The sequence below is a fragment of the Phoca vitulina genome, unplaced genomic scaffold (assembly GCF_004348235.1).
Source record: "Phoca vitulina isolate PV1807 unplaced genomic scaffold, GSC_HSeal_1.0 scaffold5, whole genome shotgun sequence".
Lineage (NCBI taxonomy): Eukaryota > Metazoa > Chordata > Mammalia > Carnivora > Phocidae > Phoca > Phoca vitulina.
The window spans coordinates 10,281,404-10,304,623 of NW_022589708.1; the positions used below are offsets into that span (position 1 = coordinate 10,281,404).

Here is a 23,220-nt window from a genome sequence, read left to right on the forward strand (position 1 = left end):
AATTCATGAGTGCATTCTTTATCTAGCTGTATAACAAATTATGGACAATAAGAGCTTACAAGGATAAACATTTATTTCTCACATATTTTCTACAGGTCAGGAATCTGGGACAGGCTGAGCTGGATGTTTCTAGCTCAGAATGTCTCATGAGTTTGCAGTCAAAATGTTGGTGGGGCTGCAGTCAACTGAAGGCTTGACTAGGGCGGGAGGATCTTGTGAGATGGATCACTCACAGGGCGGGAGGCCTTGGTTCATCACTACATGGACCTCTCCATAGGGCCATTTGAGTGTCCTCATGACATGGCACCTGGCTTCCACCAGAGTGGGTGATCCAAGAGAGAGCAAGCTGAAAGCCACAGTGTCTTTATCACCTAGCCTCATAAGTCACCCACAATCATTTCCGTAACCTATTGCACAGACCAGCCATGTTCAACTTGGGAGGAGGCTCACAAGAGCGTGAACACCAGGGGACCCTCTTGGAGACTAGCTACCACAATGGGAAATTGTAATGGCTGTGTGAATTTTATAATAGAGATCTGCATACTGTATTAACTATTTATGTAAGGTTAGATACTATTTCTTGTATTTCATTATTACAAATAACTATCAAGCACCTTTGTATATAAAGCTTTTTAATACTCCAAATTATTTTCTTTGGATATAGTCTCAGAAGTGGGACTGTTAAGTTATAAAAACTTTTTTCTTAATTTCCATTTAAATCGGTTTCATAGAGCAAATTAATATTTTATATTGTTTATTTCAGTTAACATACACATTTCCTTTAACATATTTGTGATAAATACCTTAAAATTCCTGTGCAGTGCTTCACAACTACATGTTCATTTTTCATTTAATGCGTTCTATGTAGTATATATTTTTAGGTAGATATTCTATATCATATATATATAATATTTTGATACTTACGGCATGTGGGTTTTTTCATTGTTATTTAACCATTTTATAGATCCTCCTGAGTTTGTTTGTTGCTGTTATTTTGGACAACTTAGAACTTGATGAAGATCTAAAGAAGCTTAAACAAGTAAGTAATGTGTGGGGAATTCTTCAAGTCTGCATTTAAAAAAAATAAGGGTAAAACATGTGCTTACAGATACTGTTAAAAGAGAGCTTCAAAGTAAAAAAATAGATTTTAATAAGGCAGTCTAAGTTGGCAAAATTTTCTTTTGTTTAATTTTTATCCATTATCAACAGGGAAAGTTTTTTATTGCTCTATAATTATCCTAGGAATATTTTCATATTACTATTTTGAGTAAAAGTAAGATGGACATACTACAGGAAATTGGATTGGCCACTCTTCTCCTTCTGCCATTACATGAAGGTTGTTTGAAAATGAAATGCCTCAGGGCCAGATTGCCATTTTGCATAATTATGTGTAATACTCTTAGCCATCATCATAAAAATATTAAGCATCAACTTGCCTGACCTCTAGACACTAAAAGAGAATTTAGTCTTGGCGCTCATAGTCATTATAAGAAATGGAATAGAATAAATGATCAGCTCTGTGCCCAGTTATGTGTGAAAACAGATTGGATATTATAGCATTGATAATCATACCCCAAAAAATGTAAATGAAAATGTGTGAAGGTTATATGACTGATGGCAGAAAGATGACAGGCATGATGGGCCATTCTCATAGTTTCTGTTGCATGGAAGATCTTTGGCTTAAATATTTGGCTGAGTTGGTGTGAGAAGAGGACACTGGATAAGATATTCGTTTTTTATTAAAATATAGTTGACATTCAATGTCATATTGGTTTTGGATGTTCTACATAGTGGTTCAACATTTCTATATATTATGCAATGCTCAATATAAGTGTAGTTACCATCTGTCACCATACAAAGTTATTACAATATTATTGAATATTCTCCATGCTCTACTTTTCATCCTCATGGCTTATTTATTTTATAACTGGAAGTTTGTACCTCTTAATCTCCCTCACCTATTTTGCCCTCCCCCACCTCTTCCCCAGCAACCACCGGTTGGTTCTCTGTATTTATGAGTCTATTTCTGATTTTTTTGTTTATCTGTTCATTTGTTTTGTTTTTTAGCTTCCACATATAAGTGAAATTATATGGTGTTTGTCATTCCCTGTCTGACTTATTTCACTTATCATGATACCCTTTAGCTCCATCCATATTGTCACAAATGGCAAGATCTCATCCTTTTTATGCCTGAGTAATACCCCATTATATATATATATATATATATAATACATATATATATATACCACCTCTTCTTTACCCATTCATCTATCGATGGACACTTGGGTTGCTTCCATATTTTAACTATTTTAAGTGCTGCAATAAACATAGGAGCACATATATCCTTTTGAAGTAGTGTTTTTGTTTTCTTTGGGTAAATACCCAGTAGTGGAATTAGTGGATCATATGGTAATTCTATTTTTAATTTTTTGAGGAACCTCCATATTGTTTTCCACAGTGGCTGCACCAGTTTGCATTCCCACCAACAGTGCACAAGGATTCCTTTTTCTTCACATCCTCACCAACACTTGTTGTTTGTTGTGTTTTTGATTTCAGCCATTCTGACAGGTGTGAGGTGATGTCTCATTGTGGTTTGGATTTGCATGGCCTTGATGATGAATGATGTTGAGCATCTTTTCATGTGTCTTTTGGCCATCTGGATGCCTTCTTTGGAAAAATGTCTATTCAGTTTCTCTGCCCATTTTTTAACTCTAGATTGTTTGGTTTTGGGGGGGTGTTGAGTTGTAGAAGTTCTTTATATATTTTGTATTTAACCCCTTATTGGATAGATCATTTGCAAATATCTTCTACCATTCAGTAGGTTACCTTTTCATTTTGTTGATGATTTCCTTTGCCATGCAGAAGCTTTTTAGTTTGGTGTAGTTCCAATAGCTTATTTTTGCTTTTGTTTCCCTTGCCTGAGAAGGGGGGTAAGATATTCTTGGATCACCCTCCCCACCACTGCAAGAATAATAATTGGGATGTTAACAAAGAACCAAGGGTACAAAACAAGTCTTATCTGGAATTCTAGGGAGGCCTTACACATTCAGAACTTTTAAATTGCATCTAAGTTGTCTTTTTAATGAAAACAAGGACATACCCTATTTAAATGGTTTTGTTGTCATTTGCATATCTTTAGGCATTTCATCTTTGTATTTTTGTTTATCTCCAAAGTCTGTGCTTTTAACCAAGGGCAGTCAGTAAAAGAAAAAATATATATTTGATAAAAAGGATGCCCACTGTGTGCATATCAAGGAAGGATTTAAGTGCTTTCCTGTCCTTTAGCTACACAAGCAAAATGGCCCTCTGGGCACAGTGGAAATGATTTCTTCCAGATCTTTTCAGTTTGCAGCAACAGTACAGGTTATTCAAATGAGAGTTGGGAACCTCTTTTATGCCATTGATACAAACGCTTTATGCAGCTTCTAGTTACAGAAATATGTAATTAGTGAGTTCAAAATTGAAACTGACTAACCATATCAATAGACATAACTAATAAAAATCTGCTGTTGTATAACCACCTTAGTCCTTGCTTTACAAATCTGGTATTTAGATGTGGGTTTTCCTGTGTACCATGTTTACTATGCATAGATTTTTTAATGTCCTCTAGTAGAGAACATTAAAATGTGTATTCTATGGATAAAATGAAAATATTCTATTTTTTTAAACTGGTGATACAGCCAGGTTCAATATGGTTTTAAATAACCATTGGCCAATTAAAATTCCGTATAATTCCAGCTCACATTTTTAAAATAGTTTTTCCACTAGAAAGAAGTAAAATAAATCTGTATGGCAATTTCTTTTCAAGTTTATGAGTTCAAACGTACTAATATTTGATATTAGTGTTGATATTATATATAGTATATATATAATGTATATATATACTTTTTATCTGACCCCAAGAGAAAAACCAACAGTAAAAAAATCAGGACTTTAATTGACATCTGACTTTCTTCTTGGACTATACAGTTTTAATAAACTATATGGTGCTTTGCTTTGAGCATCTATCATTATTATAAAATGGCTTTTCTTTAATCACTTGCTGTATATTAGTGATGCTTTGTAGTTCTGGAAATCCCGTACACCATAGCTGATTATCCAATTATGCCAGCCTACAATTTGAAGTATCTTCTTAGAATATTTGGAGATATTTGAACACTGAAAATCCCAACCATAAATAAAACAGGAAACTCATTTTTATTGGTACTTTTCACATTGTTCTTTGGCCATGGTTAGATTGGCCATGGTTAGACTGACACTCCCTATCTATTAAATTCACCTATTAATTCATACTTGAAACTCACCAAATATTAGCTTACTAAACTAAAATGTCCTGTTTCATTTTTTTCCATTCTGTATAAGAATATTTTGTTTCATGAGTTTTTACAAATTGTGTCATTTTTTATATCCCCCCCTTATTTCCAGTGGTCTTGGCCTTTGAGGTGGGGCTCATTTACATAGTTTTAAGAATACACCCCCACACACACACATACACACACACACGTGTGCACTTTCATACACACATGCATATGATCATGTGAATAATGCTACCCTGTACCTCACAGCTCCTTGCAGACCTCCAGTAAAAATGTTACCTGAAATATTTGTTTATTTAGTTTTCAGTGTGCAGCCTCAGCCCTTAAGGGTTTAAATGCAAATACTCTATTTTTATTATTCCAAGATAGAGAATAGAATGGGGAAGATGCAAAAAGTATTTGATTTTCTTAATATTTTAGGGTCCAGACAGCACTGCATACTCCATAGTCTGTTCAGTACAAACTTTTTTTTCCTCTTTTATCCGATCACCAACTAATCTGTAGGTTCTTACAACTCCAGTAATACTTGTCGGACTCATTCCAGTGCCAGGTGCTGTGTATTTTCACTTATTTAAATTTCACAGCAACCCTATGATGTGGTTATTATTAATATATCCATCTTACAGATGAGGAAACTAAGGCACAGAGAAGTTAAGTAACTTGCCTAAGGCCACACAGCTAATACACAGCCGAGTTAGGATTCAAACCCAGGCAATTCAGACCTAAAGCCCAGACTGTATTATTGAGTCACAGTAAAGCTATATAAATGCCAAACATGAGTCATACCTGTTGTGGAGGCTCACTCATAAGACTGTTAATTACTCGTGTATAAATAATCATATTTTAGATGATGGAAATTTTATATTCATGAAATAACTGTTGGTGTGAGAGGCAGTTTTCTGAAGAATGGAGGTGAATTAAGCAACCCAATCATTAAAACTATCCAAAACAGTTCTTTGTTTCCCTGGAAGAGCAGATGATCTAATCAGAGCCACTGGAGTTAGGACTTTTGCAGCAGGTAAGAGCTCACTCAGATGCTTACTATTCACTCCACACGATGGCAGATGCTGCCCAAGGCACCTCTTCTCTCAGTGACCTTCTGGAGCAATGAGCCTCTTCAGATGTGCTTGCAATATATCATATTTCAGTGAGGCCTCTAGAGACTTCTAATGTATTTTATTATGACTGTGGTAAAAACAATTGTGTTAAAATGTAAATGTTGGTTCATAAACATTTTTCAAGAGTAATAGAAACCAGTGCGAGTCACCTCTAAAATGGAGAGGTTAAGTATGAAACACTAAACAAAGCTATTAGAAAGAAAATGTCTGTTCTCATGCTTGGTCAGAGGAAGAGATATGACCCTGAAGATGGATGGGATAGGAGAGAGCTAAAAGGTACAGGGAAGACACTAGAAAGGAAGAAAAGCAGGAAGATGTGAAGTAGGGCCCTAGGAAAACATTCAAGATACGAAATTAAAGGAAAGAGCATAGATTATGACTCTAACCCAGTGATGAAGGGGGAGCAGTGGGACCGAATCCAGAGTTAGGAAAGGGATCAAGTCAGGTTGTCAGATGGCAAAGGACACCAGAGCGCTTCAGGGAGAAGCTCCCTGAGGTCAGGTGCAGTCTGCATGATGCATTGTTGGTGGAATCCTGGAGTCACATTCTTCTTCAGTACAAGCATGCTACGTATCTTTTTCCCATTGCTTTCTGGTCACCTTCTTGGCCTTTGAGATAGTGGTTTCCACCTGGGGACTGCTGACCTGCAGGACTCTTCAAGAGAAAGTATGGAGCCAGGCGCCATTTTTTTTTTTTTTTTTAACACTTCAGGAAGCCTAGAGGGAATCGTTCATGCACCCAGTGTAAGACCAGATGTGCTAACTCAAAGCTGGAAATCTGCAAATTCTAGGTGGCAGTGCAGCCCACCTTATGCTAAAGCTCTGAAGTCTCTTCATATATGCCTTCTTTTATGAGAAAAGAAGAAACATTGAATTATTTATTGCTTAATAAAGGCATTTTGAAAGAGGAAAGTGTTTTTTTTTTTTAATGGAATTCAGAGGGGCATACTAAAAGGGCTCCTTGAGGACACATTTTGAGGGGTTCTAAAGTACCTGTTCCCACCAGGCCCCCCTCGATGATATCACCAGGGTTGTGCCTTGATAGCCACTAAGGTAGCTTTTCTTTTGTCACTCTTTAAGATAAATGATGTTCTAAAAAACCTTGCCAATGATGCTCCATATAAAATTCATCTTTTGCTTTCCCTGTGTGTTTGCATATAAGACGCAACCGATTCCTGGTAGTGATATAGCAGTAGCAATCATTCATGGCTCCCATACCTAACTAACTAGAGACCATGCTTCCCTTTTCACCAGACCGACACCCAACACAGGCCCTGGAGATGGAAATAGATATAGATACAGGGTCACATAGAAATAAAGATATAGGCATATAATGGTTTTCTACATAAGATCAGAAAATTGACTAGAAATGAGATTGTCTGTGAATGTGTAATTTGGCTACTGAGAAGCCAGATCAATTTGCATACAAGCTAAGAATTTCCTTGACCCAATGCAGTCCTGTGAGCAGTAGTAGGAGACAGTGACCTTGATTCTCAGTGGTGTAGCAAAGACACTGGAGAATGTAGGTGGAGTTTTGCAAACTTCAAAAATGAAGAAAATCCTTGCAGCTGTAATGATTTTTGCAAATTCAGTGCAAGACAGATATAAAGGGTTTTCTTTCAAGCAGTATAAAATTCATTAAACTATGAAAAAAAAAACCCATAAAGAAGCCTCAGGGAAAGAATCATTGAAAGGAGAAGTGTAGATAGTCTATTTAGATTAAATTCAAAACTCTGAAATTAAAACTGTTTCCCCAGTGCTGTGTCAAGTCTCATTTGAATCCTGGTTCAAATTTGATGATGTTTGGTCTTTGGTGGTGTCCACTGCATAGTGAGAATGGACATGTAAAGGAGCCTTTCTCTATTATGACTGTGATTTTTTTAAAATTATATTCCCTTTAAAATATGAGTTCTAGGGGAATATTTCTCTTTAACCTTACCTGGGAGCTTTCATTATTATCTCCACTTTGTGTCTATGCGAAGGTCTTTCTAGATGGAGAGCAGTTGCACAGAGACAGGTGTTGGGGAGTGTGCCATTCAGCTCCGCACTGGTTGCTGTCTCCTGATCTGGGTCAGGCCTTCAGTCTTCTCAGTATTTTGCCCACGAGTGAATTCATTCAGCCTAGTGTAACATAAAAGAAGTGACATAACTCTGTGATCCTAAATATCACCTATTGAAAACTACCTCATGCAAGGCACTGCATGTTAAATTATTGGATTTTATGCTGAATATTAAAGACACAGAAACTAACGCTCAACGGAGGACATTTCTTGCCCAAGTTCATACAATTTGTAGGTGCCTAAGTTGGAACAACATGGGCTCTCTGACTCGAATCCAGTGTCCCCACCAAAGGACATCACAATGCCTGCTCAGAGAACCAGTTCCTTCATTGATTATGAGATGCATGTCTAGAAAGTAGGTTGGACGATGTGCTTACATTTGTGGATCAGCAGCTTCTCTTCCTGTGGGTGTATAGACGGAAGGTCAAATTATAATCAGAATATAGTGTAGGGAGCCAGGAATTGGTGTGGGGGATGAGGGAGGAGGACTGTGTGATTCAAATATGTAATGGCAGCAGGCTAAGGTCATATGAGGTATCCCTTTTATAGATGGGATGCTACTGCTCAGAGACGAGATCTACCTGTTTCATAATCCTGAGGTCTGACTACTTATCTACTGTGCTTCAGATGTGTTAGGGGCAAGGGACATAATGATGACCAAGATACTGTTCTTGCCTTAAGTTGCTTGTGAGGTGGTGGGAGAAAGTGACATGCAAACAGATGCTGTGAGGGGCTTGGGGACACATAGGAGACACACACAACTTTAACAAGGAAATCAGAGGTGTTTTCTCAAAGGATGGTGTAGACTAAAATCTGAAGTAATGTTTATCCGGGTGAAGGGGATTAGGAGAAAGTGGCATGAGGAAGGGCAATCAGGACCAAGAGGACAGCAAGGTTTTTCTTTGGACAAGAAAAAGCATTAGAAGTTCACTGTGACTCAAGTGTTGAGGAAGGGAGAAATGGTGTGTTGGAAAAATGAGCAGGGAACTGCAGGTGAAAAGCTGTGAGCAGTGCTGAGTATTTAGGTATTTTCCTAAGGGCATTTAAGCCCAAGAGCGACATAATGTCCCCTACATTCCAGCGTCAACACAGGGAATGGACTGAAGGGGCCCTAGACTGATGATAGGAGCATGGGTCCTGAGCCAGACGGTGATTGCAGCCTCAACTAAAGGAAATTGAGACAAGGGAACATACAGGGGTGGTGGAATACATAGGGTAGGATTTGGTGATTAGTTGGAAGTAAGAAAAGAGCAAAGGCAGGAGACCAGGGTGTCACCCAGGTTTCTAGATTGCCCGAGCTATGCCAAGACAGAGCAAGAGAAGGAAGAAAGGGGGGGGTTCATTTGTTTTATTTGGGGGGAGGGAGCTGGCCACATTTACCATGAGATGTCTGGGAGATATTTATGAGACAATGTCTGTGGGTAGATAGAAGGTTTAAAGTTTCGGTAGAGTCTTGGGGCTGAAAGAGATATTAGGGAGGAGCAAACGTCAACATGCAGGTGGTAATTTAAGCCTTTAGAAGTCCTAAGTTTACCATGGTTCCTGAGGAATAACACATGAATGTGTAAGCCATGAGGAGAAACCTGAAATATGAATGAGAAGTCGAAGCCCAAGAGGGAGGAGAAAAGTCCAGAATCCAAAGGTAAAAGTGTTTCAAGAAGGAGACTGTGGTCAACAATCTCAAAGACTTCAGAGAGGGGAAAAAATGTCACCATAGAAAACACTTCTATTTGTAATAACATCAGGAAGAATGAAATATTGAGGTGTAACCTTAACCAAGGACATAAAAGATTTCTACACTAAAAATGATAAAACATCACTAAACGAAATTACAGAAGACACAAATAAATGAAAAGACATCTGTGTTCATGGACTGGAAGAATTAATATTGTTAAAATGTCCTTACTACCCGATGTGATTCACAGATTCAGTGCAATCCCTATCAAAATCTTAACGTACTTTTTTGCAGAAACAGAAAAAAAAAATCCTAAAATTCATGTGGAATTTCAAAGTTCCCCAAACAGCCAGATAAACAAACAAATAAACAAAGTCCCGAAAAGGACAAACTAAACTGAGGGCTCACACTCCCTAATCCCAAAACATATCACAAAGCTACAATAATTAAACAACATGCTACTGACATAAAGACAGACTTGTAGATCAGTGGAACAGAAGAAAGAGAGCCCAGAAATAAACCCTCATGTCTATGGTCAAATGATCTTCAACAAAGGTGTCAAAACCACACAATGGGAAAAAGAAAGTCTCTTTAATTAGTGATGCTGGGAAAACTGGATGTCCACACGCAAATTGGACGCTTACCTTATACCATATACAGAAACTAACTCAAAATGGATTAAAGAACTTAATGTAAGACCTACAACTATAAAACTCCTAGAAGAAAACATTACAAAAAAGTTTCATGACATTGAAATTGGCAATGACTTCTTGGCTATGACATTAAAAGTACCCTTAACAAAAGCAAAAATAGACAAATGGGACTACATCAAACTTAAAAACATTTGTGCATCAAAAGAAACAATCAGCATGGTGAAAAGGCACTCTATGGAATGGTAGAAAATATCTGATAAGGGGTTAATATCCAAATATATAAAGAATCCTACAACTCAACAACAACAAACAAGTAGCAAAGGACTTGAATGCACATTTCTCCAAAGAAGATATAAGAATGGCCAAGAACCATATGAAAAGATGCTCAGCTTGGCTAATCATCAAAACCACAATGAGATACAACCATGCAGTCATTACAATGGCCACTATTAAAAAACTAGAAAATAAAAATATTGGCAAGGATATGGAGAAATTGGAACACTGGTGCAGTTACTGGGAATGTGCAGCCACCTTGGAAAACAGTATGACGTTCTTCAAAAAAATTAAAAATAGTTATGATCCAGTAATACCACTTCTGGGTATACATCCAAAAGAATTGAAATCAGGGTCTCGAAGAGATAATTTGCAAAGCCATGTTTGTTGCAGCATTATTCACAATAACCAAGAGGTGGAAGCAACTCAGATGTCCATTAGCAGGTGAATGGGTGAAGAAAATGTGGTGCATACATACAATGGAATATTAGTCAGCCTTAAAAAGGAAGGAAATTCTGATACATGCTACAGCATGGATGAACCTTGAGGACATTGTGGTCAGTGATGTAAGCCAGTGCCAAACAAATAAGTACTATATGATTCCACTTCTGTGGGATTCCGAGAGGAGTCCAGTTCATAGAAACAGAAAGTAGAATGGTGGCTGCCAGGAGCCAGGGGGAGGGGCCAGGGGAAGTTCAATGGCTACAGAGTTTTAGTTCTGCAAGATGAAAAAGTCCTGGAGGTCTTTTGCACAACAAGGTGAATGTACTTAACACTACTGAACTGTACCCTCAAAAATGAGTGCAATGGTACATTTATGTCATGTGTTTTGATCACAACTTAAAAAATTTAATGAAAAATTGGCAACCATAGTGGCAGTAAGGTGGTGGTAGGTGACGGTGATGACAGCAAGCTCAGGCACTTGGGTAGAAGTTGGGTTCTAGGAGATGAGTAGGTATGACAGCTAAGAAGTGAAAATGGATTGCCATTCCTTTCTTCTCGGACTTGTCATCCTCAGAGCTTCCAGACAGACCACTCGTTACTGGCTGATTCTTTATATTTTTAGATATGTCACCACCATTTACTAGAGGACTATCCAACTTTTCCTTCCACTGCCGCATGTGTGGAGAGTGATGTTTACACAACACATGGGGTCAACAGCTGGGAATCCCAGGCAGTTGGAGGCATCAGACATCCAGGATTCCTGCTGCTCTTGGAAACACTGAGCTGCCCAGAGGCCAGAGGATCAATACCCTCAAGTAGCTACAAGTCATTAGCGGCTGGGGGTTGGGAAATGGTGTTTACCGGAAGCCTTTGACATACTCGACTCCACTTGAAGTTGCTCTCCATCTTTTGGTCAGAAATGACTCTTCAGTTGTCAATTTACATATTACTCCCCATAATTTTCCATAATTTAAATCTCAGGAGGTCACCTTATATAGTATTTGCTCGGCTATTTCTGAAATTTCTTCATTGTTAGGCCTTTGTTTAATAATAAATTCTTATGTTGATAAAGACATGAACAGCACTATCAGTTCAAAGAGATGAAGTGACTAAAGCTGAAAACCATTCAGATCAGGGTTCAAGCCAAGAGGTCATAACAGAGGCTCAAAATTTGGGGATATCAATTATCAGCATTAGACATGGCCTAGAAATCCAGAAGTCAATGCAAAAAAGGGAAACAACCAACCAGAATTTTGAAGTTAAACCGGCAATAGTCAGGGAGCGGGGCATCAAACAGAGGAGATACCTCTTAGAATTTATGTCCTCCGGCTGTGCATTCAATTGCATCCCTCAAAAAGACATACTGAAGCCTGAATCCCTAGTACTTGCGAAGGTGACCTTATTTGGAAACGGGGTATTGGCAAATGTAATGAAGTTAAGATGATGAGGTCTTTAGGGTGAACCTTAATCCACTCTGATTGGTGTCCTTATATGAAAAGGAGAAGAGACAGACAGACAAGAACAGCATGTGATGAAGAGGCAGGCACTGTGAGGTGTCCACAAGCTAGGGAGCATCAGGGATTGCCGACCGTCACCGGAAGCTAAGAGAGAGGCATGGAACAGACCCTCCCTCAGAACCCCCACAGGGTACCCAAGCCCACAGACATCTTGATTTTGGATTCCCAGACTCCAGAACTATGAGACAATATATTTCTGTTGTTTTAAGGCACCCAGTGTTGGTACTTTGTTACAACAGCCCTCAGGAACTAACACAACTACCAGAGCCTTGGTCTCTGGCCTCTAGATGAAGTGCTCCCTTTTTGGCACGAAGTAAGTAGCTGAGAGCATGGCATAATGGGGGGTAACATGTACACCTCAGGATGCAGACCAGGTGTCACCAACCAAGAGCAGCTTTCTCAGCAGTCAGAATCTTTACCTTCACCCTTCATCAAATAGGGCCATAAAAAGTGAGTTTTATAAATTTGAGACTTTCTTGGAAGAAGAGTTTCTCTAAGCCCTTCCAAATTTTCATTACGTGAATGATGGACCCAAACCAGATCACTTTCAGAAACCTTGTTCTTTGCCTCATTCTACTGGCACTTGGGACTTTTTATAAATTACCTTAAGTCTCTCTTGCCTTTGAACAAATGTAAAATGACTTGTCTACATCGAGTTGTTGGTTATATCATTCGACAATTATGCTAATTCAGAATTACTTTCATTACATTTTTTTCTCATAGCACTCTGCAAGACAATCCCTCAATTTTAAAAAATGGGAAGGTTTGTAGGGGAAAACATGCCCAAATTGGGGGAGAAGCTCCCCCTTCAGCTCAGCCTGAACTCAGCACACCCAGCCCTATGCCTACAGTGGGGACTCTATCCTGTTTGCTTTCTGTAATCAAGAGAACAAATTTTTTTTTAATGAACAGCAATTTTTTTTCTTTAGATCCTTTCGCAGTATGGGAAACTGGATTGTTATGGTTCTAAGGAAAAAGTATGACAGACAATTGGTTTTCAGTTTTATGAATAGCAAAAGGACTCTTTCGTAGCTGTGTTAAGACTATAAGGAGTGAAGTCTATAAGGAGTGTTACCCTGTGTGTACCTAAACTCGAATGTGAATACACTGAAGGTATTGTCATTGCCTTGACTCCTTTTGGACTTAAGTTTAACACAGTCCATCTGTTCTTTATTCTGAGTCTCAGTCCATATACTTTGGATTTAAGGACATAAGTGAGAGTGTCAAGGGTGACTCTTGGTTTCAGGTTCATCTCCTTGGATGGATGATGGCAACATTCGCTGAAGCAGGAAATATTAGCACAGAACCCTTTTCAAAGGTAAAGATCAACAACTCCATCTTGGGCATGTTGTGATGAGTGTGAGACTGAGTGGAGACATCTAACGGCTGCATATGTACATCTAGAGTTCAAGAGTGAGGGCTGGCTCGCTAGAGATACAAATATGGATGGTCAATGTAATTTTCACGTAGCGCCTGCCTACCTCATGTCAGGCACTGTTCTAGGCACGTGGGATAAGTCAGTGAAGGAACCAGACAAAAATCCTCACACTCTCTGATTCTTCGGTTCAAGTGATGTTCTCTGTATGGACATCACAGTGCAAGTTGTGACTCTGGGTGAGGTTGTATAGAGTGGAAAGAAAAGAGATACTAGAACCTTGAAGAATACTGTTTAATAACTGCAGGTGCTTTACCGTAAGCGCAACACAAATAATCTCTCTCTGATTTTCTCCATGTAAATTTTGACTTTGGGTTTTGTTACAAATAATCAACACTCTCTCTGTCTGAAGTTCAAGCTCCCAACAAGAGAAGGTCTGATTGGTACAGCTAGTCAACCTCATTCTTTAGGCCAGAATTTCATGTCTCTGACTGCTTACAATGCTGGTCATCCCTACAGAAAGCCATCAGCTTTTAGTAGGTCCAGATCCAGACCAAACCACAAAGAGGGCCACCCTGAAATGTGACTGGTTTCCTAAGACAATCCCTTCTTCTCCTAACTCTCCACCCTGGCCTCTGCTCTGGAGAAGCTAGACCCAAAAGAAGATGTGGAGCAGTCAAAGAAGGAACCGTGTTCCCTCCCTGGTTCCAGACCATAAGTTACACTTGTAGCTCTGTGGGGCCAGGGTGAGGGGAAGGTCTGAATCGGGTAGGAGCCTGGATTGAACTAGATTGATTTTTAATAAAAGGTGGCCAGAAAGTTATGGAATTTGTTTAAGAACAGCAACCAGTCTTATTTTGATTTACTCGTAATTCTGCTTCCCTGTTCTTGAGGGTTAATGAGCTCATTCTTGGCCTTTTCTTATATTCTACTTGATATGCTTGCTCAGGAGTAGGCACAGTGGGAGATGGGGCATGTCTGACATTCACACACAGCCATATGACAATCGCATATTTTTTACTCAGATATTAACAAAAGAATGACTTAGATTATTTCTAGGAAATGAGAAATGTACATGCATGCTATTTGGTTTGATGTTATTCCTATTTCCATTTTGCTTTGCATAAAATATGTTGATTAATGTGAATTTTCATAGTGCATCTAATAAGCCTTTTTATCAAAGTCTGCAAAATTGAACAACTCTACAATCTGCCATAAGCATACTCAGGAATGGTACTTAGAAAATGCATGATTGTTGCCTGAAAAGGAATTACTTAAGGAGACAGAACACAGCTGAGGTTCAAGACCCAATGTGGGGACTACAAAATACATGTGTTCCATACCTCCAATATAAAGTGTGGTTTTTATTTTATGACAGATAGCATTCCTGATACTAGTTATATATACACGAAAGTGGAACAAATCAGGAAATTTACTATAGATAATGTCACACTGTCAGAGAAAGAAGTTACAAATAAGCAAAGGGAAGATGCCAGGATGAACCCTATGGCTGGATGGGTCTTATGAACTCAGTTTATTTTAAGATAGAAGATGGATAGATACATAGATACATAGACACATGGATGGATACATATATATGATCTAAGGTTATGTAAGACCCATCCATCCATACATAGGTGGTAAGTATAGATATATGTGTGTAACACAGTTTTATATACATCCAGGCATTCCCTAGCTCTTTCCTCTGAGTGAGCCTAGAAGCAGTGGCGTACCAGTAACAACAAGCAAACCCAGTGCCAAGGTTTCACTTCTAAATACCATTCTCCAGGAAAGCAAATCAGGACTCTTTGTGGAGAAATGGCTGATTCTCGAGCTCAGTCAGGGGAAACACAGGATAAGGCTTAAGTATTTTGTGGAGCCCAGAAAGTAAGGAAGAACTTTTTAAAAAGAAACGAAAAGAAAAAGAAAAAGTATATCGAAAGAGTAGAGAAACCAACCGATGGCCAAAGCAGGAACAGTTTGAGCAATAGGATAAATAACAATAGTATTAGATTATTAACCCAAAGAATGAAATAAACAACCAAAACCCATACTTATGTATAAATAAATGATTGAATTTAAAAATGGAGGAGTGCCAACTCTTCCTCACAGAATAATCCCAAGTAAAAAGAAATAGAAATAATAGAATAATAAATGAGGGAAATAGAAAATCGCCATTAGAACATTACAATTACAATTGCAGCAGGCGAGATCTACTGGTGGCTGCTGAAATTAGTGTGAAACTCGAAGAAGAAATAGGGTATTTGCATGACCTCCAAGTTTCTCCCTTCAAAACTTTCCTTTTTTTAATTATTCTGATGGTTTTAACATGTGCCTACAAATTCTTTGCTACTCCTCCCTCTTAGAAGATAAACCTTAAGTCTTCTCTCCATGACTGGGCAGGAGTTGGTGACTTGCTTCTACCTCGGAGTGTAAGGGAAGGGTAGTGTAAGGACACCATAACATTGGAGTGGAGAAATGCTTTACCCCTGGTTACAGTTACCATCACCAGTATTGAGGCTATTGGTGTCATGTTCCCCCTGATGTCATGAAATAAGCCTATCATCTCCATGATATTCTTCTCCCGAAAGTCATAACCTCCGTCAAATCATGAGAAAACATCAGACAACCCCAAATTGAGGGACACTCTACAAGTTACCTGCCCAGGACTTCTTAAAACGGCCAAGGTCATTTACAAACAGGGAAAAGAGGAGAAACTGTCACAGCCTAGAAGAGCCTCAAAAGACATGATGATGAAATATAATGTGCTACCCTGCATTGGATCTTAAAACAAAAAAGACACTGATACAAAAACTGGGGAATTCCAAATAAGTTTTGCACTTTCATTAAAAGTATTTAACCAAGGTTAATTTCTTAGTTTTGATAAATGTTCTATGGTTACATAAGATGCGAACATAAGAAAAAGCTGGGTCAAGGGCATACAGGAACGCTGCACTATCTTTGCAACTCTTATGTAAGTTCAAAATGAACTCAACATAAAGTGTTGTTTTGTTTTGTTTTGTTTTTAAATAGGATAAGAATTCTCTATGGTAAACTCCAATAACACAACATAGAAATATAAATTGGCTGGTCTGTGGCCTTGTGCAAAGACACATACATCTGCGAAACTTTATACTGTGAATATGTTGTATAGAATTTATAGTTAATTATGCTTTTTTGATCTTAAAAAGTTGAGAGCATGCATTTTATCAGGAGCCAAACACTTTCTATGATTTTGTTTCTAATAGAAAATCTGAGAAGATTTGTCGTTTCTCTTTCTTCATCTTTATTAGTGAAATAACCCATCTGAAATTGGGAGACTTGTTTCTGCTGGTTAATATGGCTGCTTCCACCTTGTAAAGAACCTAAGAAAAGGATAATAAAATGAGGAGAAATATCAGAAATGGGCTGCTTGGACCTGTCTGTGGGACACCACTGATTCTGCTTTTTTGTTCTCCATCTCATCACCATTGTGTTATCTTTGTCCTGTGTGTGTAAATGTATGGTGTGAGGCCACAGGGCACAGAGTCCTGCTCTTAATTTAAAACGTGCCATCTTAATAGAGGAGAGATGCACATAAGTAGGAAGTTATGGTGTAAAGGTCTGAGCACTGAGGTTGAAGAAAATGCAAAGAACATCAGGGAAGACATGCCTAACTCAGATTGGAGGCAGGGAGGGAAGATGTCTCTAAAAATGATGAATCGAATGTTGTTAGCAAAGCGAGAGAAAATATTCCATATTCAAGAAATGGCAGGTACAAAATTGCAGAAGGAAAAATGCATCTTTTGCTTGAAAATGTTGTTTTGATGAGGCCGTATAAAAGTTTTTTAGAAGCTCAGGCTCTGGAATCAGAAAGATTGCGGTCACACCCCAGTGCTCCCACTTGCAGCCATGTGACCTTGGGCAGCTGATTTAAGCTCCTGTGACCTCAGTTTCCATATCTGTAACATGCTAGAGCATGGAGCTACACCCAAGAGCTAAACTGGGGATTGAGTAATGTTAGCGACGCAAAGTGTTCAGCATGGTGTCTAACGCTCAGGTTTACTACTTCAACTCCCAGTTACTGCTATTCTGAGACATCTTCCTGGAGGAGATGGTTTTTGAGGGAGTGTAGAAGGAAAGTATGTTGCAGGCGGCGGGCGGGGGGGGGGGGGTAAGGTATGTTTGGAGGCACACATCCATGATCTGAAGTAAGACTGTAGGAGGGACCTGCAAGCCAATATTGTTGGTGTATAAAGGGCAAGGAAGGCACGGGGGGTGGGGGGTCATTTATATCATGCTAAGAAGATTCCAATTGCTTCTATACACAATTGACCATCCTTGCGTTACTTTAAGGACCAGGAACATGATGGTGTTTCTTTTTCAAGTGAAAAGAAAAATGGGAATCAAGGGGCAAAACTAAGATGGAAACCCAGTTAGGGGGGTTTAAGGAGTGGCATGAGATTAAAAAAAAAAAAAAAACCAGGATGCCTGAGTGGCTGCTGGGTTCAGCATCGTGGGAAGTGTGGGTAACTGGTGAGAGCAGCCCCCCGCCCCCGCCCCAGGTGCTGGGAAGAGACCTGAACCAGAGAGGATGGAAGATGAGTGGGGAGTGAGTGCAGAGGTTGGTGAGTGCAGATAACTCTTCTGAGAAGGAAGTTTGAAAAGGGCAGGGGATGGGGAGGAACACTAGATCAGGAGGAATGTTGGCCCCTCTCTATGTAAATCAAGAGTCTTGGAAAAATAAACAACAGGGCAGCGAAGGGGCAGAAGCTGGAGAGTGGGAGAGGTTGCGTCCTCTGCGTTCATCCCCACTTGCTGAGATATGAGCCTTTTCCTGCAGAGCTAGCACTTACTGAGGCATCGTGAGAGCTTTGGTTTTTATAGCACATTTCCCTTGAGTAATTCAAATTACAGGCAATATGCTATCTCACTTATATATCTGGCATTTATATAAAAGAAGGAAGATCCTCATTTTTCATTTGAGAACGTTGAAATCCAAAGTGGTTAAGGGATTATAAAACTGAGCAAAAATTTAAATCCACATCTTCTCACTTTTTTTTACTGTTTTTATGTGGACGATGTTTTCTCCTATGTTTTCTAAATCAAAACAGGGAGGACAATTATGTAAGCGTAAATATATATATATATATATATACACACACACACATATACACATAAATGTACATATATACACATACACACATAGACACATACATATATATACACATACACACATATATATGTATATATGTGTGTATATATATATATATATTCTGAATTCCCTTTGGTGTGGGCTTTTTCCTATTACTTACTGAATATTCGTCTCATAACAAGAACCAACTATCTAGTTTACATGGAATTCTAATATAATTTCATCTGAAGTGGAGCAAAAAAACGCATTTTTTATCATAATGAACATGTTTCTGTGACTCAGTAAGTTTCCTAATGGAAACAACTGGGTCTCGGTTGAATAACACAAGAGAAATATAATGTAAAATAGAGGTGTTTGGGACCTAGAAAAAGAAGCATACAAAAGCATCCTGTGTTCATTACTACTATCTCTAAGAAACCATTAGGTCCATTAATAGGATTTCAAGGGACAATCGTATAAGGAAAACTTACCCATTCGACATAATTTGGTATTCTGGTTTTGATGGTTTTATTTTTCCCCTCTTAATAACTTGTTAGCAATTTCAGCTAGCCTAGCCCTGTTGCAACTGGTATTCACATTGCTTCACAAAGTAACCTTCTGAAGGACATTTCAAGCCTGTAAGATCTTAAGTTCGGTGCTGTGTACATCTTAGGGATGTCATAAGATGGCATAAAAGTAAGAGCCCTTCATAAGTGCTCTGCCGGTCTCCCAAATCAGGAAGCACAGAACAGCCACCCAACTCCCCAGGGCACCAACTCCTCCAAGAACACACCCCCTCTCCCCCGTTTTCTTCAGGGGCATGTTGTAAGGATGAATGAGTAACACCTCTTGAGTCTGTAGAGAGATGTAGGAAAAGAGACACTGCATGGCATTAATCAACTGATGTTAAAAGCTACTGGGAACATTTTGGGGTGCCAGCTATCATATTAAAATGTATCTTTTATGGCCCACAAGCCAAGAAATAGAGCCCCCCAGTGTGTATCAATAAAACCCCAATTTGACCTTGGAAGTACTGGATGTATTCCACATTTTTTGTAAAAGGGGGGGAAGAATTAGCGACTTAAAACACTTTTTAAGGGAAAGATTTTTTATCGTGTAGAGTTGTGCTGTATTATATTCAGTCATGTGGCCGACCGCCTTTTGCCCAGGGCAAAAAAAAAAAGGAAAATGTCCTCCCTTCTAAGAAAGTCTTTATTGGACTCAACAGCCTAGTGAGGAATATTCTTTATATTTCAGATCGAGGTTTTATAGGAACACCGGGACGCAGGGATATTAATAAAGACCAACATATTTGATCATTACTCCAGATATCCCATCTGTTTTAACCCAGAAGGCATGCAGTTGGGGCTCTAACATCACAGATGCAACACAGCAAGAGAAACTTGCTGGAGAAAGAGTAGTTTATGCTTTAGGAAGAGTCTCAGTTCTGAATTACTGTGTCATGTATACATCCAGCAAAACTGGCCAAAGCCATTGTTTAAAGAAGCAAAGAGAATTCAGCCTTAATTGACTCAGGTGACAAAGAGGAACTTCTTTTCTCCAGATTGCCCATAATGTGGCCATTTTTCATAGATTGAACTGCCAAAAAATACTCTTCAGCTACATTAACCTTCAGGTCTACACACATTTTTCAAACTAGTGTGAGCTAGATTTTAAAACGAGAATCCTTTCCTATATCTGAATGCCTTTTAAATTGTTTTCTTTGCGAAAAGCACACCAGAAATTACCAAAATTTTTATTTAACATAATCCTTCAATTCAGTTATTTGTTGCAGCGTTTAGAAAGGAACTGAAAACTGAATAATGTTTGAATATTTTAACAGAAGAAAGCAAGGCTGGAATATGGAAGATGGAAGCGATGAGGCAGAACGGTATGTGTCATGCAGAGCAATTACACCCAACTCTCTTGAGAAGCACAAGGAAAGCAAAAGGCTTTCAGCCGCCCAATGTGTAATGATATCTCTGCAAGACAGATGCTGAGCCATAGAATAGCACTGAGCTTAGATGATTTATATATTTTAAAGCTCAAGGTTTGAATTTTTCTCTTTGATTCTGATTTCTATTTTGCAAATGTGTGTGTTTGTTTGTTTTTTTTTAACCATGTGGGTCTTTTACAAATCTATCATCTGATCTATTCGTTGCAGCCAGACTTCGTGCTCCGTTGAAGCCATGATAAACTCCTTCCTTTGTGCTGGTCTTTACATTAGCTTTTTCAACATAAAGACTAAAATCTTGGGTTCACTATACTAGGTTCCTTCCATTCAAGGGTTATGATCTTTGAAATGATTTTTAAGTGAACATTGACAATTACAATTACTATCCGTTAGAAGGTCTTCTTTTGTGGTATGGTATACTGATCTTAAATTATTATCCTGTATATTCAGTGTAATCCATACTACTCACTCATTTGCATCAAAGTACATTTAATCTCAGAGAAATCTGTGCTTAAATGCAAGAAGGGGGAAGAATTTGGATAAAAGGGTTTATCATGTATTGAGAAACTTGGCAGCGGCTTCCAAGGACCAGGCAGTACTCTTCTCTACCCTGGCCGCCTCATCTTCGTCCCACCCCGCACCCTCCACACACACACCAGTCCCATCTTGCTCTTTGGCCTTTTTTTTCTCATTTTGTATCTTGGCCAAGATCGTGGACTAGGGAAGGAGAAATGGTCCAAGTTATGGTGATTCATAGCAGTGGACTGAGATTTAGATGATTTTGCTCCACTCCATCAGCCCTTCTTTTTTCCTTTCAACTTTTTACTGGGTTCTATTATCCATATAGATAAAGGCATTTTGCTGAACTTTTACCAACTGAACACACCTAGCACCCAGATCAAGATCAACTGTCTCTTAGGAGCCCCGCGCCACATGGCCCCGTGGTCACGACGCTTCACCCCACCCCGGGATGACCACTCTCTAGACTCTAAGCAGGATAGAGTAGTGTCACCTGCTTTTTAACTTTCTATAAATGGCATCATTCAGGATGTCCTTGTTTGCTTTGCCAGGACTCGTTCATTCAACATTAGTTCATAAAATTCACCCAAGTCCTTGTGCTTGAGTGTAGTTTATTGACTCAGATTCATGCATATGCCACAATGGGCATTGAGGTGTGTATGGTTTGGCACGGCCGTGGCTGGCGAGGCGGTGGTGTGCGTGTGGGCATGTTTCTGGGAGCTGTGCACCTAGGAGAGGATTTGCTGGGCTCCTGGCTGTGTGTGTGTTCATCTCCAGATGATGCTGCTTAACTGTGAACAGCAGAAAGAGCACTTGGCCACCACTGTTCCCAAGAGGCCCCTTCCTGTTTGTAGAAGATTCTAGCCAGTGCCTCCCAGTGAGCCTGATGTGTCTGCCATCCACGCATCCGCCCGTCCTTGTCTGGTTTAACGGGCCTGTTGGCACATCTCTGGAGCTGTGACGCCGGACATCTGAGAGGGTTTGCAGGATCCTGAAGAACCTTCTGTGTCATCAAAAAGAGCTTCTCCTTTGCTCTTTGTGGTCTTACAGTTCCATGATCAATTCATGATGAATTCTAATTCATTTATTCACAAACGGTTATTATATTTCTACTCTCTAGAAAGTACCATAGACATAAATTAAAAACAGGGGCACCTGGATGGCTCAGTCGGTTAAGCGTCTGCCTTCAGATCAAGTCATGATCTCGGTCATGGGATCGAGCCCCACAGGGAGCCTGCTTCTCCCTCTCCCACTCCCCCTGCTTGTGCGCACTCTCGCTCTCTCTGTCAAATAAATAAATAAAATCTTTTTTTAAAAAAAAGAAGTAAATTAAAAATAGAATCCTCTCCCTGAGTAGTTTACAAGTTTGGGAAGGTATAAATAACTCTAACACCAAGTAGAATGAGATGAGTTCCATTTTAAAAACATACAGGGAAGGGGACTATATTTTAATACTGGTAACCTACTTATGTTAAACAACATATTCTAGGATATTTGATTAAATACTACAAAATTTTATGCCTAAACTTATTCTAAACATTTATCAGTTCACCAATGGTAGATGTAAGCTCAGGTTAAATGCCACAGAGTCTAATTGTATTCTCTCCTGTGAATCCAGGGACACTTACACTCCACACCAACAAATGTATTTGATCAGCAAATGGATACTTTCTGCTTATCTCTCTACCCTTCCAGATAAACCTAAAATCCTTTCTTTCATTTGCAAGTTACCTGCTAGAGAGTTTAGTTCTGCCAATGATTGTGTAATTATTCATTCAACATATGTTTGTTTAGCTTACTTTGTGTCAAATATTGCAGCCGGCCCTGAATATGAATAATGAAACATACACACCCAGTGCAAGGATCCTTGTCCTAAGATGCTTGTCCTCCTAGCACTGACAGTCTCGGGGTAAAGAGAAACAGTGTCCAAGTCACCACATGCTGGAATTTCAACTACTATATGTAGTAGATTTAATAGTGTGCCCCCAAAATTCATGTCCACCTGGAACCTCAGAATGGGACCTTATTTGGAGATTAGATTTTTGCAGACATGATCAGTTAAGATCATATTGCTTTAGGGCAGGCCCTAATTTAAATGATTGGTATCTTTGTCCGAGAAAAGAAAAGGAGACTCAGATAGACCCAGAAACACACAGGGAAGAAGGCCTTGTGATTTCAGAGGCAGGTAATGGAGTGATGCAGCT

The 23,220-nt window shown here is 39.1% G+C and overlaps 1 protein-coding gene across 4 annotated transcripts in view; it reads left to right on the forward strand.

The window, feature by feature from the left end:
• The window catches only part of NALCN (sodium leak channel, non-selective), a 307,487-nt gene that overhangs the window by 198,637 nt on the left and 85,630 nt on the right, over nucleotides 1-23,220 (forward strand). For 3 of the 4 annotated variants that reach the window (XM_032402676.1, XM_032402673.1, XM_032402674.1), the window contains exon 15: nucleotides 965-1,039. The exons of the other annotated variant lie outside the window; for it this stretch is intronic. In XM_032402676.1, the coding sequence (XP_032258567.1) occupies nucleotides 965-1,039 (75 nt within the window). The remainder of the gene's footprint in view (nucleotides 1-964; nucleotides 1,040-23,220) is intronic. 4 annotated transcript variants of the gene reach the window in all.